Genomic DNA, 18263 nt, shown 5'->3' on the forward strand with positions numbered 1-18263 from the left:
TTTATTATTTTATATTTATAATATTTACTGAACTAAACTAGATTTAAACTTCTGAAGCCTCTGAAGCATCCTTCGTGTTTAAAAGGAAAAAGTTTTCCCTTCCGGTTTTGATTTATGTTGAAGTTTATGGCCGGAAGCTGGGTGTTGATGTTGATGCAGATGAAGAGCACGTGAAGAGGAAGAGGAGCCTCAGTCTCAGAAGTTTCCTCAGGACCAGCACCTCCATGGAGACTCTTCATCTCAGGACCCCTGCAGCAGCTCCTGTCTGAGGAAGACGCAGCGAACACGGACCAGCTGCTCCTCGATCGTCGGTGAAGATGTTCCCGGTTTTCTTTCTGCTGTTCCTCTTCGTCCGGAGCGCGGAGCTCCGTCACCTCCACCCGGAGGCTCACCCGGGGCTCCGTCACCTCCACCCGGAGTCTCACCCGGGGCTCCGTCACCTCCACCCGGAGGCTCACCCGGGGCTGGAGGCGCAGCGGGCGGAGGAGTCCTTCTCCCCGGAGAGGACGCTTGCACAACGGGTGGAGCGTTTGAGAGATGCCGAACTGAAGCGAGTCGCCCGCGGGGCTAAAGATGGGGGCACCGGGAGAAGAGACCCGCACCAGCCGAGCGGTATCGGGCAACCGCGGCGTTACGACGACCCGAGCGGCTTCTTCACCACACCGCGGACCGACCGGCGCAGCACCGCCCCGCCGGGTAACCTTTCCTCCGGCTCCGGGCTCCTCAACCCGCTGCTCCCGGTGTCGGGCGGCGAGTACTGGGCGTACGCCATCATGCTGCTGGCGCTCGTGCTGTTCGCCGCGGGCATCGTGGGGAACCTCGCGCTCATGTGCATCGTCTGGCACAACTTCTACCTGAAGAGCGCGTGGAACTGCGTCCTGGCCGGGATGGCCCTGTGCGACTTCCTCGTTCTCTTCTTCTGTCTCCCGGTGGTCGTGTTCCACGAGCTCACTCTCAAGAGGCTGCTCGGAGACCTGTCCTGTCGGCTCGTGCCCTACCTGGAGGTGAGAAGGTCATACAGGTGTTCTGCTTCTTCTTCTACTTGTACTTCTTCAACTTCTTCTACTTCTACTTCTACATGTTCTTCTTCTCCTTCTTACTCCTTCTTCGTCTTCTTCAACTTCTTCTTCTACTTCTACTTCTACATGTTCTTCTACTCCTTCTTACTCCTTCTTCATCTTCTTCAACTTCTTCTTCTTCTACTTCTACCTGTTCTTCTACTCCTTCTTACTCCTTCTTCATCTTCTTCAACTTCTTCTTCTTCTACTTCTACCTGTTCTTCTACTCCTTCTTACTCCTTCATCTTCTTCATCTTCTTCAACTTCTTCTACTCCTACTTCTACATGTTCTTCTTACTCCTTCTTTGCCTTCTTCAACTTCTTCTACTCCTACTTCTACATGTTCTTCTACTCCTTACTCGTTCTTTGTCTTCTTCTACTTCTACTTCTTCTACTTCTTCTACTCCTTCTTACTCCTTCTTACTCCTTCTTCTTCTACTTCTACATGTTCTTCTACTTCTACTCCTTCTTCTTCGTCTTCTTCTTCTCGGCTTCTTAATTTTGTCCATTGGCGAGTGGCAATCAACGTCGAGGTGCAGCTCCTCCATCCACTGGATCTGCCTCCTCTTCCCGGCTCAGCCTGCTCAGTTCACACTCGACATTTGAGAGCTGTTATGTTTAAAAAAGATCCATGATGACCACAAAGAGGCTCAGAGTTCCTCCACTATGATGCTAAAATTATCCATAAAACAAAGAGACACCTCTGATACTAGGATTATCCATAAAGGCAACTACTTCAAGAGACACCATTGCCTCCGTAAAATACTCTAAACAACCCGAATGAGCTTCAAAGAATCAAAACAAATTCACAGGGATGCTAAAATTATCCATAAAATATTACTACTGAAAGCAAAGTGACACCACCGATCCACAAAATACTCAAAACAAATAAGCTGCTCAAAACACCTATAAACAGAAAGCACTAAATACTTAAAACAACCGTTACAACCCTCAGGGACACACCACGACTTCAGAGAGATATGACAATGATCCATAAAATAAGCATTTAAAGTTATAGTGAGTTTCCCAAAATCCAGGCCTTCAGATTCTTTATTTATCACACTTGCGGGCCAAAACCAAAATATAGTTCATTTACATTGATATTAAAATCTGCAGCTCTCACTTCTGAGCGACTCAAATGAGAGACTGGACCAGAACTCTGATATTAATCTGCATTAATCCAACACGTTTCACAGTTTAAAACAAACAAGTTCCTCTGATGATCAACAGCCTGGTTTCACACTGTCACTGTTGTTGTCGCACCCCCATGATGGACTCATTCTGAAGTTTAATAAACAGACGTCTGTGCTGAAAGGCCTGATTGTGTCTCCATGCTCCTCACACTCTGAGTCTTTACTTAGAACAGACGAGCTGTTATGGGCTCTTCACCCGTCTGTTGTGATAAGGAGGGGCTGGGGGGGGGGAGGGGGGGGGCCCACCGTGAAGCGACTCTTCTTCTGCAGCTCAGAGACAAACGGTGAAATACATAAATGTAGTAAACAACAGCTGGGCTGTTTATTTACAGCTGCAGAGTTTTCAAGGATACACAGAAAGATGGAGAATTCTGTTCAGCTGCTGAATCAGAAGACTGAAAATGGGTAAAAAAAAATATATCACGTTTTATAACATACACAAAATTAAGGATATTTTTAAAAAATTTCTTTTGCAGGAGGATTAAGTATTTCTTATTATTTTTCTTATATATTTTAATTGATTAATCAGCCAATTAGGTTTTCAATTAAGCAATTAACTGTCAATAAAGTGTCAACAAATCAACTTATCAATCAATTAATTATAATGAAACAATTTGCAAACAAAAAATAACAGTTAACAAAAATCGCCGGCTCAAACGTGGTTGGTTAAACTAGAAATGGAAACCAGAAGCTTCCATCCGCAAAGAATCAGGCCCCTTAACAGCAGATTTACACCGTAAGTGTATTTCCTGTGGGACTAATTTGTAATAACAGCTTGTATTAAACAGCCTTTAACGAGCCCCCCCCCCCCCCCCCCCTCTTCTGTCGCTTCACCTATTTTCATGCTAATGAATAGAATTTATTTCTTGCTAGTGTGTAGTAAAAAGGCTCTTCAGCAGTTTGAATTGAACAGTTTAAAGCGGGTCAGGCTGCCAGCTGCCACTGGGCCACTCTGTTAGTTCGTCTATTCTCATGCTAATTAGAGCTCGGTGTTAATTATCTTGAGCTGTGTTTTAACTGTTTGGAGTCATTAAGCTCTCACAGGAGGAGGACAAGTCTCTGGTTTGGGCCAAAATCAGCGGCGTTAATGTGCACGAGGCGTCAATGAAGTGTCCCTGAGACCTGTTCCAACATGATTACTCTGTGTTCTCTCTGTGTCTCCCCGTGTTTCCTCGTAGCCGAATTCAAAAGGTTAAATAAAGCGCTGTTTTTTTTCCCACCCAGGCTCTTATTGATGTAATTGTGACTGATTCTCTTTCACAACAAGACTGAGGAAGGTCTCTAAGTTTGGGTTCAAGCAGCAGGACGTCCTCCGGGCTCCGTGTTCATCTGTCTGACGTCTTGTTCTGCTTGAATCTGTACCGTGCACGAGGAAAACCTGAAGAGCGTCATATTAATTTATACTATATATCTAAAAACGGTAATGGGTCATATAAGCAGAGGTTATTTTAATTTATAAAGCCAGAGTTACCACTAATAGCCAAAATATCTTAACTTTCCATAGTTTCACTAGTGGCTTTATTCATCCTTAAAAGGGACATAATGAAAATTCCACTGTTGTAGTGCTTCTACACATTAATTTGTGTATCAGGCGTGTCTACCGTCCCAAAAACTCGGGAACATAACAACTTCTGCGATTTGTTGTGGTTCTTCTGTGTCAGAAACAATAAGCTAGAGTGCGTCGAATGGGATTAGGACCGAAATAAACGTCATAGTCTCACCATGCCCATGTAGGGAGTCTCGCTACATGGCCTTGGTCGAGCGAGCTAACGCTAGCCGGGCTCCACCGGCCCGGTTAGCTCGCGAGCTAACGCTAGCCGGTGAGGGGGCGGGGCACTCAAAACAGGTCAATCTGAGGAGGGGGCTGTTTTAGACAGGGTAAAAATTGGGTGTTTTAAATGATCCTTGTGGTATTTTGACCAAAATATGTTACAGACATTTCATTAAGACCTCAAGAAACCATATCAACTGTGGTGAAACGGGCATAATATGTCCCCCTTAATAAATAATAACCTCCACCAAGTGTCATTATCTTCTGTTTATACACCGTCTCTATCTTTTCTCTGTCAGGTGACGTCTCTCGGTGTGGCCACGTTCAGCCTCTGCGCTCTGAGCATTGATCGGTTCCACGCTGCCACCGGCCCCGGGCCCCTGCAGTCGCCCAAAGTGGAGCCGTGCCAGTCCATCCTCTCCAAGCTGGCCGTCATCTGGGTGGGCTCCATGGTGCTGGCTGCCCCCGAGCTGCTCCTGTGGCAGCTCCTCCAGGAAACCGTCAGCCTGCCAACGCTCCCCGCCCACCTGCTGCAGAGCCAGCCGGCAGCCTCTCTGATGGCGGCGTTCAGGGGCCGGACAGATGTGTTCAAAGTGGATATCTGTGTCCGGGAGCCGTCTGCCGAGCTCCCAGAGGGCGTCTACTCTCTGGTGCTGACGTACCACGAGGCCCGGACCTGGTGGATCTTTGGCTGCTACCTCTGTCTGCCGCTGCTCTTCACTCTGGCCTGCGACCTGGTGACCAGGCAGGTGTTGGCCCAGCGTCTGCTCCAGAGACCCGAGGGCGACAAGCCGCCCGGCCGGTGCTCCTCCTCCTCCTCCTCGTCCTGCTCCTCCTCAAAGAAAAAGCCGCACGTGAGGGAGCAGCGGCTGCGCTCCATCGTGATGGCGCTCACCATCTTGTACATCACATGCAACCTGCCAGAGAGCATCTGTAACATCACCCTGGCGTACATCTCCATCCCAGAGTCGGCCGTGCTCCCGGCTGTGGTTCTGCCGGCGCTCAGCCTGATCGGACAGTTCCTGTTGTTCGTGAGATGCGCTGCGACGCCGGTGTTGCTGCTGTGCCTGTGTCGATCCCTGGGCCAGGCCTTCATGGACTGCTGCTGCTGCTGCTGTGAGGAGTGCCTCCCCGACGGCAGCTCCTCCTCGTCCTCCTCAGCGTCGGCCACTGCCACCTCCATCCTCTCCTCGCCCACTTCCCTCTCTCCATCGTCTCTGTCTCCGTCCAGCAAAGAGGACCCGATGAAGGGCCTGTTGGGGACAGACCCGGCCGTCTGTGACCGGGCTAAAGACTCTTCAGTTGCTATCGGGACGCCGTGCTGAGACTGAACCGCCACACGTGGAACTTTAAAGGATCGTTTAGGTTTATTAAAACTTTGTTCTTATTTGTAGTTTGGTGCATCACGTATATGTCAGTAACAACAACATGGCCGTCCGGAGATAAATAGCTGAGATCGTTACAAAAAAGAAGTCGAACAAGTCAAGTGTAATAAAATGTCAGTTGATCAGATTGGAAACGAGATAAAAGTGAACTCAGATTCGACTTTAAGGCCAAAAGTATGTGGACATTCATGTCTGGTTCTGTTCCTTCTTGATTTGAGCTCCTGGGTCTTTAAACTCCAACACTCAACGATTTTTTAGACGATATTGAGCTTCCAACATGGTCCTTTGGTGTTTTCACATAACAGTAGCATAAAGAACCGTTCATACAGAAACAGTTTTCATTGGTTAATGAAGAATAAGGCCTACACTCCTGCAGTGTAAAGACTCAAGATGATAGATGGACCAGCTAACGTTACCAAACCTGTCCTTTCAGAAGTTATGTCCAAACCCGACCCAGACCTCCCAGGCTGGTGTCGTGTATCCACTCTCTAAACCAGACCTCCTTTTATCACTGATAAAGCAGCAGCTAGAGTGAGAAGAGTCATATTTGAGTGAAAAGCTGATCTGAGTCAGATAATCTGATGAAATAAAGATAATCTGGGTTATTTTCTCTCCTCTCAGACATCATGTTCTTGCTTCTGATTCATAAGATGCACAAAACGACCTAAATAAAACCCAAGCTGTGATAAACTGGAATAATCGTTTAGTCTCAGTCTGTATGAACTCCTGGAGCAGAGACTAGAGTTAGATTTAAAAGTTTAGATGGACTTAATCCTGTTATTAAAGGACTCAGTAGTTTAGCAGTTTTTTTATGCTACGTTTTTTACATGTTGTAGTTTTTAATAATTGTCTAACACTCATTCAGGATATTGGTGTTACCTGCTCTGAGCACTGTGAGAGAAACACTGGAGAGTTTTGATATTTTAGAATGATGTTAAACTGAAGATGAAGACCTACTGAGACTGTGTCCATATACACTGCTGTTTGTTTTGACTGTGTTTTGCTGGTCACACGTGGCTCATGTATGATCCACTCACATGTTGCATGTGAGTTGTGTGTCGCAGCTTCAAAAACCTGGTGAGAGATAAATCATGAAGAATCATGACAGTGTGAAGTGTTTTTTACTTTTATTATGTTTCATTGTGTGTCTCAGTAAAATTTAGATTTTCTATTTTCGATACCTGTGTGATCATTAATGTCTGGTTTACACTTTATTACCTGATACTAACTTAATGGAAGCTCTGTGATTGTTTAATTTTATTCCACGATTAACTGCAATAGAATCTTTTCCACCTTTTACAATGCAAGACATGAAGCTGTGAAAGTGGCTTTATTATTCATTATTTAAAATTCTAACATAGGAGTTTATCATAAAAACTGTGCAGGGCCAATAGAAACGGGAGAAAACCCAAGTCTTCCTGTTGGTGGATCATTGTATCTGATCCTAAACAGTAGTTTTATTCAGTGAACGTGTGAAAACTCCTCGTGTGGATTCGTTCTATCTGGAGACAGAGAGTTGGCTGCCGGCCGCTCTGATCTCCTCTGGAAGGAATGTTCCTCTGCTGCGCTCTCGACTCCCACTGGAGGAGCAAGCGGCTGTGACGCTCCTTTTTGTCATCGTTCAATTATTGAAGGTCACAGCTTCACAATCCCAGTTGGCCTTTGAGTTTCTGCAGACTGAATGAACACAGTCGCTCTGTGACCGGTTGCTGGGGGGAGCAGACAAGAATTCCTCTCTTACCCAAATGTTTTCAGACCTTGCTCTGACCTCTTTCTCCATTTTGATCAATTCAATCTAAACATTTGGGGCTTAGTGGGAACAAGTTATTCCACATAAATGTCCAAGATATTTTTTTGGTCTAAGCAAAGTGTAAACACCATAAATACATAAAATATGAACAATCAAATTAAACGATTCCCTTATGGTTTCGAACGTTAAAATACATAGAAATCTAAGATTAAAAAACACAAAAAATACACATCCTATTGCTAAATGAATGTATTTACATTTGTATCTATATCTTTATTATATTCTATAGGTTTTTGTTAATACAGTGACATTTGAGATATATAACCCAAATATCTGCAGTTGTATATAAACTCCTGTACATTTAGAAATGAAGAACAGAGTAGTTTAGCGTTTACATCGACATCTACAGATCCTCGATTAGATAACAAACTGAAATCAAGAGAAAGTAATGAAAGCGTCAAATTTAACGACATATCATTTTAATTATCACACTGGACCAATCACTGACTGGTAACATTCGTCCACAGTAAAACTCATTCTCTGTGTTAAACAGACATATGTATGGAGCCATAATTGTTTTTATTATAAATCCTATATGATGATTTTCGGGGCCCAAGATTCTTACATTAAGATTTTTTTAAACAAATCTTATACGTCACAGAAGTTTGAGGCACTTTCAATGTTGTCGTCATTCCATCAGGGAGGCATCTGATTGGTCCAAAACTCATTCAGAACCTCAGAACTGACCTCATAAGCCTGAACATGAGGGAGTCAGTCTGAGATCATGTAGGAGGCTGACAACAGAATGTGCTGGCTCTAAATTAACCATATAAGAGTGTGATGGTTGTGTGTCTCTACATTGGCGACCTGGTGCCTGAGGTCAGCTCGGCTTTGTACAAATTCTGGGTCACAAATACAAATCATGGACCCCAAATACTAATAATTAGATCCAAAGACATTTAATCCAATAAGATCTCAGGAGGCAGAAGAGGATTTGAGCTGTTTCAGTGTATTAAGGTTATGAAAAGTAAGAAGAAGTTTGGAGGAACACAGATGAGAAGCTGCTTCAGACACTCTGTGGGTATAACACCATCATTTCTCCTGTGGACACCTGTAGACCCTTCACATTCACTCTCATTTCCAGGCCCGGGGCAGCACGAGGAGTCTCGGCCCCTTTGAGCAGAAATATTTGTCCTCCCACGTCGCTGTGCCTGGGCAAAGAGGAGGAGGAGGAGGAGGGGAAGCTTCAATAAGGCCGGCATTGTTCAGACGTCCCCCCCCCCCTCTCTGGCTCGGAGGGAGAGACACTTGAACAAAGCTGCATATCAATTGCCATCCACCAAGGGAGTTGCTAAGCTACACGACTCCCACCGACTCCCACCAGCTGCCCTGGAGGAGGAGGAGAAGGAGGGCCGAGATGCAGTGGAGGAGAAACCGCTGTGGTCCGTCCCGATAAGCCCAAACTCCTCTCTGCTCGGGTGCCCTGTGTGTGTGTGTGTGTGTGTGTGTGTGTGTGTGTGTGTGTGTGTGTGTGTGTGAGTGTGTGTGTGTGTGTGTGTGTGGGTGGAGGCTGCGTGTTCCTGCTGATGTGGTCGGGTGGGGTCCTGCAGTTTCCATCACAAACATCACCTGCAGATTCCCAGTAGTAATCTGATTACTTATAGTTACATAGTTACAGTTTATCAGTATGAGAACATCAATGCAAAGGTTGATCACACAGTGTTCTATATTCTGAGAATTCCTTTATATTTGAAAGTCTGGATTCTGAGGGAAACTCTGTTTGCCGGAATGGGATTTGATTTCTAATGGGACATGAAGAGAAAATGTTGTTTTTCAGAGAAGCAAATAAAAAATAAATCGAATTATCTTTGTATGATGTTTGATTTCAGATCATTTAACAACATAAACAACATTTCTATTGACTCACCTATTGCTCAGTGAGATGATCATTCGTTTAGTAAGGAATGTGTTTGATAACCTAACTTTTTATTGACTTATTTTTAAGTTTTACCAACATTTTACCTCCTTTACTACATTATCTATAGGTGTGAAAAGTATATAACTGAACAACTTTGTTATCTTTGCAGAGGAGGTTATGGGTTTAGGATGCTGTATATGTGGCATGGATACGTTTTAAGGTGGATCTGGGTCAGGGGTCTGATTCAGGAAGTTTCTATCTCTTTAACCTTGTGAGCGTTTTTCAACACTGTCCTTGATTTATCAGAGAATCATTCATTCAGCCTGATGAAAATATCCAGGCATATTTCAGGGGACTGATATCTGTGATGTGGTGAAATTTGGTGCAGATCCAAATAGAAATCCAGATGCAGTGAACTTCCATGTGGTTTCTCAGAGGGACTGTTGGGCCTTGGCGGAGGAACCCGAGTCCTGAGTGACGCTCGAGGTCGTCTGTGTCGTTCCACAGCTCTGGTCCACATCACAGTGTGATACAGAGGGAACGTGGTGGAAAAAAGATAAACAATAAACAATACTGGACCTGGTCTGTAAACACATCATCAATATAAAATAATATCAGTTCTTTCTTTTCAGCACATACATACAAAGCGTGGCTGTATTTGGACGAGCGGGCTCTGCTCCGTGTCAGTAGCTCTATGAACCTTGTCCAGTCTCAGCAGGCTCAGGAAACACACATCACACAACACACAAAACACAACACAATGTGTGTCTCCAGCGAACCATTACCAAGACGACAGCCCAGTGCTAATCAGCAACGCTCACACAGTCCGGTCCTCAGATGTCGACTGGAGGAAGAGCCAGCACGAGGCAGCAGCTCCCTCACGGGTTGCTTAGGACCCCGGACTCATCCAGGCCTTCTGAACAGGATGAAGGATCAGCCAATAAAATCATTCTGCATTTCTACACATTAACTGTTTAATTAATTGCTTTTATATCAAACAACAATGTCAATAATAAACTAAGTTAATGAGAATAAGACATCATTACAGGAGCCTCAGTCCTGTTTGTTCAGCTCAGTCCGTCCTCCTGTCTCTGTCTCGTGTCCCTCACCAGACGTCCTCTGATCTTCATCTTCATCAATCAATAGACCAGGATATAAACCAAGCCCAGTTTTCCCATCAGGATCCGAACCTGCACCTTCTTACTTCCCTGTTCACCCGAGGACTCTTGGTCACTTCAGTCTGGATCAGCTCCCTTTAACCGTGAACTCATGATTATTGCCACTGATTCATTATTCTCTGCATTTGGGTAATTTCCTCACTGTGTCATTCAAACTGTGTCTTATCTTCTGAACCAGCTGTTAGTCATTTGAGGAATTTAATGGTTTCTGATGGGACTATTGAGAAAATGGATGATTTGTATCTTTCTGCAGTTTAATTCAGTTTTTCTCACTTCAATCCACTGGCAAGGGGATTTTAAATCCACAGCCCAGAAAACCTCAGTGTCACATTTGACTCACAGCAGAATTTTGAAGCCAATGTCAAAACCCTAAATAAATCGTGTTATTTTCACCAAATAAATCAGCTTTGCTCCGTTTTCCTGACCCGTCACAGCTCATTCCCACCTCTGTCCTCTGACCACTGCACTGTGGTTCATATCTCCAGTTAAACCTATAGAAGAGTATTTTTACATCATGATATTACTTGAATATTTCCTCCAGCAGTGGTCCACAGAAGACTTGGTCCGTCCCTGCCTGTTTCTGGATTCCTGCAGCGGCTCTTTGTCTCTGAGCTTCTCATCAGAACCAGAGTTTCCGGATGTGTCCACGTCCTCTGTCACCAGAACACAGACGAGGTCCAGTTTCTCTGTTCTCATGTCACTGAGGGCCGGCAGGCGGTGGAAGCTGAGTGGAGCCCCGGCGGTGCACCGGCTGTGGGGAGGCTTGACCGGACATGGGAAACATCAGTGGACTGTGGGGGGGGGGGGGTCCTTTCAGTCCTGAGCAAACAGCTTCCATTCACACGACAACTCTCAGGGAGGAGAGAAGGAAAAACATGAGAATGTTCATTCAAGAAAAATCCTCAAACAAAGATTTAACCCAAATTAAACTTGTATTTGTTTTGGTCCAGTTAATCAGGGATCACCAGAGCCAACAGCATGTCTTTTTATATTGAAAGCAGCTTCTGTGAAAGCATGATGGAACAAATGAATCTTATCATTAAGTTTAGAGCCTGACCAGGACTTGCTCTGTCGATATTGGAGAATTCCAAAATATCGGTCAAAGATTATTTATACCACTCCAACCAATGAAACTGAGAAAGACCAATGATCTCAAAGAGGTTGTTATGACAAAAATGTAAATGAGGCTCATAAACTGTGATTAAAGCCCCGCCCACTTCCCCTCCTTTCCTTTACCTGAACTCCTGCACATACATGCACGTCTTTTCTGGTTTGTCTGCTCTGTACAATTAGTTTTCATATCAGCAACATGAACACTGATACCTATACGTCTGTGAAAGGCTGATAAATCAAGTATTTATATGCAAAACAAGAATATATTGATCCTTCAAACCTCAGTTTCAAACAAGAATTTAAGTTCAATGGGTGTTGATGCAGATATTTATGAATTATGTTTATGCTGAAGTTTTTGAAACGTCTCAAGTGATAATAAGGAATATTTATAGTAGTTACAATCACTTCATCACTGTAAGTATTTACTGAGAATCCAAATAAATGAAAGGAATGAAAAAGGTGTAAATATCAGAGGGAAACCTTTCAGGGAAATCAGAGAAGAGGTGACGTGTCTTGTAGATTTGAAGTTCATCTGAAGTATTTGCAGGGTTGTGTGTCTTTGTTCGGCCACACGAGGGCAGTGCTGCTCTGCTCGAGAGCACCTTACACCTCTCAGACGCAGAGGATTCTGGGATTGATGATGATGACGATGCTCAGATGTGAGGAGAAATTATACAGTTATTACTTTTGAGTTATTCTTTTTGATTTGGACATGAGCAAGGAATAATATATATAATAATAATAATAACATGAAAAAGACTGAAACTGAGATTTTTGTGAGGTACATGTGTGTATGTACTTCAAAAAGTAATAATATTTGAAACAAACACAATATATATTTCTACTTTACACATGTTTCAAGGCATCATCGCTAAAGCCTCCTGAAACAAGTTGATCTGTATGAAAACAGATGGAAATCATCTCACAGGAGGTTTTTTAAGGTTCTTTTTGTTTTTCGTTGTGATTTTTAATTGAAATGAACAGATGCAGAAGTTGTGCAGTGAAACATCACTTTTCAGTTTGTCATGTTTGTCTGCTGAGGATCCTCCTCCGTGATATGTATCATGATCACTTGTTTGGCCTTTCCTTTCTCAGCCACTTGTTACTACTGTTGATTCAGCAGCAGCACAGACAACACAGGTTTCTCCTCCTGCTGCAGGAGTCACTGAGTTGTGTAACTTTTGTCAATGAACGTCTCGAGAAAGATGTTTTATTCCGACGTGTTCTGTAATATCAGCAAACTGTAAATCCTCTGCAGCGTGTCGGCTGATTCCTGTTATGAGGCAATAATACATTTTACTGCAGAACGTTACTGCTGTGGATTTTCCATCAGGCGAATCCTAAACACTGTGCAGCTTTCCTCGGTGTGTGTGTGTGTCTGTGTATGTGTGTCTGTGTGTGTGTGGTTTGAAGGCTGGGTGTTTATACAGCAGGTCTACAGCTTCCTAACAAAGACCAACTCACAACATCCATATTTAGACTCATAGCAGCTCCAACAGCTCCGCTTGTTTATGGCAGAGAGACACAAGACACAACCCAGCATTTTATACCCGCATATGGTGTGTGTGTGTGTGTGTACAAGTGCGTGTGTGTGTGCTCGTGTGTGTTGACTCAAATCAACAGCCCCAACTGTGTCTTTTAGGTTTCAGGAGCCGCACAATGTCCTCACAAGTGACACAAACAAATATGTTTACTTGGATTTGTGTGGAATCCGCTGGGTTTTGCATGTTAAACCAATGGGGGGATGTCATTTGATGCAACAGTTCCCTGGTGTCGTGCAAATCGATGCAGAGACTCGTCAGCGTCATGTGAAAATGTTTGATTTAATCACTGGACTTTGTGACTCCTGTTAATTCTGCTTTACTTCATTCGATCTGGTCGGATTGTGGCCAAGATTATGAGTTTTTTTTAGAGGAATTCCATGTTTATTTGGGCCTGTGTCGGTTCAAAGGAGTTGTTTTTTAAAGCAGATACACAATAGACTTTAGAAATAATGATTCCCAGAGAAGTGTACGTCACATTGAATCAAAAAATATGTGAATCTTGACTGTGATGCAGAGAAGGGACAGATCTTGACATGAATTGTGCCAATCAGGGACTGAGGGTTGTAGAGAGTCACAGTTAAATGTGGTTGCTGAGCTGGAAACTAAATTAGGACTTTTCTGAACTGGCAGAATCTATTTGGTCTCGTTCACTTCAACTGGTGGAAGATGCTGCAGTCGGTGAAACTGATGCTTTATAATTCAACACACTGTGGCAGTAAACACCGGTTTACTCTCAACTTCACATTTGAACGGGAGGTCTGGCCTTAGCGTGCACTGGTCTCGGTTAAGATCAGAGAGCGAGCAATGAAAGATAGTCAATGCAGTGTCCGAACCAGGAGCTGCAGAAACCTGTGTGTGTGTGTGTGTGTGTGTGTGTGTGTGTGTGTGTGTGTGTGTGTGTGTCTGTCTGTCGTCATCTATCTGTATGCACCTCATTTGTCACTTCAAAACGTTTGGGTTGCTCTTTGCACTTCTTGCTACTGAGCAGTAATCACATTACATGTACTGAAATGCTGCCCACAGGAGCGTGTGTGTGTGTGGGGGGGGGGGGGGGCTGTCTGTGTGTGTGTGTGTGTCTGTGTGCACCTCATTTGTCACATGAAAACGTTTGTGTTGCTCTTTGCACTTCTTGCTACTGAGCAGTAATCACGTTACATGTACTGCACTGCTGCCCACAGGAACGTGTGTGTGTTGGTGTGTGTCTGTGTGTGTGTGTGGAGGATAATGACCCGTGTTCCTGTTTGTGATTTGCAGGAATCAAACTGAGCAGCTGCTGTAAATCATGAAACCTCCACACAGCAGCAGAGCTCGTGTCCGTCTGTCCCCCGCTCGCTGCGTCTGTCCCTGCACCTTCCTTCCTGAAGCCGAGCTGCGTTTTAATTCCCACTTTCCCTCCCCCTCAGAGACTCACCACTCCATCCCATCCTGTCCTTCCCTTTGTTTCTCTCTCTTCCTCCTACACCTTCTCCCCCTCTCTCATTCTATCTCTCATCATCCGCCGCCTTCAGCTAACCAGCCTCCCAGCAGAGAATTATGAATAGAATTCAAATCAGTTGAGCTTTACTGTCTCCCACCCCCACGCTGCCGGCCCCCCCTCCTCCTCGGCTCCCCGTCTCCACTTTCTAACTTTCTCCAACTGTTGGGTATTGATTGGCGCCGAGACCTCACACCCACACCGCTCAGCCTCCCATGTATTAACCCTCTCCTCCTGTCTCTGTCCTGTCGGCTGCCGGCTGCTCGTCGAGCCTCGGCACCGAGCCAACACTTCAGGGTTCACCGAGAAACCACCATCACCACTGTGACTAACGCTGGTGAGGAAACTGAGCCCGGGCCGCGGTGCTGTGATGTTCACTCCCCGGAAACATCAGGATGACTCAGACCTGCTGAAGACATAGATTTGATTTTTTTACTTAGTAAATTAACAACATATGCTCGTCATGATAATTTAGGTATATGTATTTTTGGGGCAGGACAGACTTAAGAGTGTGAAAGGGGGACAGAGAGAGAACGGGGGGGGGGGGGGGGGTATATATACATGGTTACTAAACTATTCACCTGTATATATTTGTATATATGACAAATCTCCACTGTCAACCTCTGTACATACTGTAAGTTACTCACTAAGGTATTCACATACCTGCACTTATTTGTATAATAAGACTGTCTAAAGTTGAATCTAATCTCATCTGAAACTAATTATCTAGGAGACAGGTTTTAATCCCATGACTTCATCAACCGAATTAATACAAGTGATGAATCCACTGGTTCACCTGTATTGATTGGATATTGGTTTCCTGATTCCTGCTGGTTTATAAACCAGTTACACATAAAACTCTGTCTGGATTTGGAGCAGATCTACTATAATTCATCTGTTTCTTTATTTCTCATGATAGAAACCAGTGCAGTGCAGAGCTATAGTTTATTTAACTTATCACACAAATCAATCAATCAATTCACCACAGAACCTCTCAAACCTCGTGTGTGTTATCCGAGTCTTATAACTTGATCCGTTTAATCCGAACAAACAGCATCTCTGAAGAAAATCATGTTTTTAGTCTTGTTTCAAATTCAGTTAGTTTCTGTTGCTTCAAAGAAAAACGTTCGATTTTCTTTTCTAATCAGAAATTCCTGTTTGACCAGTGAAACCTGTTTGAATGGAAGCACACTGAAAGACATACTGTGAAAGATTGTAACAAAGTCAAAATATCTGATATAAAGATTTAAACTTTTCCCTTTTAACGTGAAACAGCTGCACTTTACTTTCTGTTGCGTGGCTGCAAAACGCTTCCATACGTTTGCTTAATGAGGTCATTATATTGTTTATTCCCCGACCTCCTCCACATGTTGTTTATTTACTATCTGAGTCATTTTCATTGTGGGACGATGGGAAACAAAAGAAAATGTAAATGGGATCCACTGTGTGTGAATCCTGCTGCAGTGAAACACTGAAGCCCACAGCCGTTTATATATATGAGATGACATGTGATCACATGTATCTACCTGTTCTGAATGTCCAATGTTTAAAGCCTGCAATCACAGAGATGAGGAATCACACACGGGCGGAACATGATGCTCACTTCAGATCATCTCTCTCCTTAAAGACACTTGTCACCTGAAAGATGAAAGTCCTACGAGTCTAAACTCAAGACGAATGTTCAAATCAGTTGCTCCGGACATTTTGTGAAATTTCTCCTGCCAGCCCCTCAAGTAAAAATGTCTGGAAAATACAGCATGAAAATGACAAATTCACACCGGGGGGGGGGGGGGGGGGCGTGTTGACGACTATCGTGACTTAAAAGAATAAGAATATCTCAGGATGAAAAGGAGGTGTTTTCTGTGAATTTTTCCCGATGTCATGTCTGAATCTGACTGATGCGTTCGCACTGTAACACAATCAGAGTGCACCTTAAGTAGATGGAGGGAAATGATGAATCTTTCCATGTGGAGGCTGATCTGCTCGATTTAGAAGAACAGCCACCAGTTAATCAGTGTCACAGCTTGAGCAGCATGACTGCAGCACAGAGCGGGTTATATAATGTATGACTGTGGGATTCCCAGCCTCCCCTTCACAGTCTGAGGAGGGGGGGGGGCTCCAGAATGGATGGCAGCTGAGGGAGGAGGGTATTGATGTTTGTTATTGTGATCATGAGTGTGAAGGGCTCAGGTTGGCCACCAGCTCCTCCACTCTTCAATAATCCAATAATTACAGGCAGCTTCTTCACAGGGGATCCCTCCGCAGCTGAGGCCCGGGCACGTCCTCCCTGTTCTGACTGACTGAGCCCGGCCTGAGAGGCAGCTCCTCCCTCCATCAAGCCTGGAGATCCACAGACAACACTGACACTTTCCGTTAGGAGCGTTCTGGCAGTGGAAGCAGCTTCCTGAAACACACACTTTGTTCTCACTGTGTGTCAAATGTGTGCTGAGCGTCCTGTGCTGAACCTGCAGAGCGTTCACACAGCTCCTGTCTCTGCAAAGACCTCTGCACCAGCCAAGCTTCCACTTTGTTCTACTGACCTACAGGGGGCAGCGGTGTGGAGGAGCATGGCCACGCGTCCAGGGAAGAAGTCGCTGCTCCTCAGGAACCATGCAAGAAAAACAAATGTACTAAAAATCATCTGTGCAAATATGTACTATAGAAATATGTACCATCTCTTTGTTGAACCACACAAACACTTTCAGGATAGTGTTAAGCTAGAATGACCTTTGGGTTTGTAGCTGTGATGATTGTGCGTATGAAAAACAATAAACCACATCCTCCCTGTGCCTCTCTGAAAACCGCCGGTTTGGTCAAATATGCATGTCTATAAGAGCAAAACCTTATATGAGTCATACATTATTCACACTGTGACATCGGGTTCGCACACAAGCCCGGAGCAGTTTGAAAACCACAGCCGTCCTTCTTCACTTCCTGCAGCTCGTCTTCACTGTGAGGCCCGAGCTCCAGCACGAACATCCACAACATCTGTCAAGATGGTTCTCTGGGGCTTCATTTGTTCTATAAGTGAACACAGTGATAAGATGAGATACTATAAGATACACTATGATTAGAAAATGTGATGCAATACGAGACGATAGTATACACTCTGATATTTTATGATATTTACGGAACGATACAATAAGATGAGATGCAATAGGAGAGAATACAATATGGTAAATATGATACGATATGATAAAGTCATGTACGATAAAGTAGATTTCACAGATTCTTAATATTCTGAGGAAATACTGAGCTCATTATTATTCAGATATTTTAAAAACTTTCTTAACATGCTGAATATGTTTTGTAGCTATAACTTAGAAGTTAATGAATGTTTTTTTTTCTGCACAATCATAAGTGGAATTTAACACAAACTTTAACATTTTCAGACACTTAAAGGTTCAGTGTGTCGAATTTAATGACATCTAGTGGTCAGGCGTCATGTTGCACCTCAAGGTTGAATTAAAATATACAATGAGATGATCAATGTATTGTATATATTATATATACATATAACATATATAAAGAATGTATCTGCTGTTGCAGTTTAATTGTATATAAATGTAATTTCTAGGAAACAGTTTGATATCAGAAAGAAAAGAGAAACAGCAAAATGTCCTCAGTCCTGAGACATAAAGTCTTATTGGTCTTTACACAGATAAAGAGAGGAAGAGCTGGACGAGTCTCAATGAGAGAGATATTATCCCACAGCTCCTCTCCTTCTTCTTCTACATCAGTTTAACCTCCTCCTCCTCTTCATCCACCCTCTCTCCCTTATGACCTGTTTCCCTCCATCGTTCTCTCCCTCTCTGTGACCTGCTGACTGACGTCGCAGCTTTTGTTTTACTGGTCGTCCACAGACGGACCATAAACTCT

At 44.0% G+C, this 18263-nt stretch overlaps 1 protein-coding gene across 1 annotated transcript; it reads left to right on the forward strand.

The window, feature by feature from the left end:
• The first annotated feature begins 317 nt into the window (after positions 1–317).
• On the forward strand, positions 318–6509 carry gpr37l1a (G protein-coupled receptor 37 like 1a). Its single transcript, XM_053443959.1, has 2 exons — positions 318–1004; positions 4322–6509. The coding sequence occupies exons 1-2, from the start codon at positions 318–320 to the stop codon at positions 5345–5347; spliced, it is 1713 nt and encodes a 570-aa protein (XP_053299934.1). The 3' UTR covers positions 5348–6509.
• The last annotated feature ends 11754 nt before the right edge of the window (positions 6510–18263 follow it).

The sequence above is a fragment of the Pleuronectes platessa genome, chromosome 2 (assembly GCF_947347685.1).
Source record: "Pleuronectes platessa chromosome 2, fPlePla1.1, whole genome shotgun sequence".
In the NCBI taxonomy this organism is placed as follows: domain Eukaryota; kingdom Metazoa; phylum Chordata; class Actinopteri; order Pleuronectiformes; family Pleuronectidae; genus Pleuronectes; species Pleuronectes platessa.

What these genes read in the sequence shown, in the direction of transcription:
- gpr37l1a (XM_053443959.1), top strand. Translation starts at nt 318, where the DNA reads ATGTTCCCGGTTTTCTTTCTGCTGTTCCTCTTCGTCCGGAGCGCGGAG. An exon ending in GGCTCGTGCCCTACCTGGAG is followed by an intron (nt 1,005 to 4,321) that starts GTGAGAAGGTCA and finishes TTTCTCTGTCAG; the next exon opens with GTGACGTCTCTCGGTGTGGC.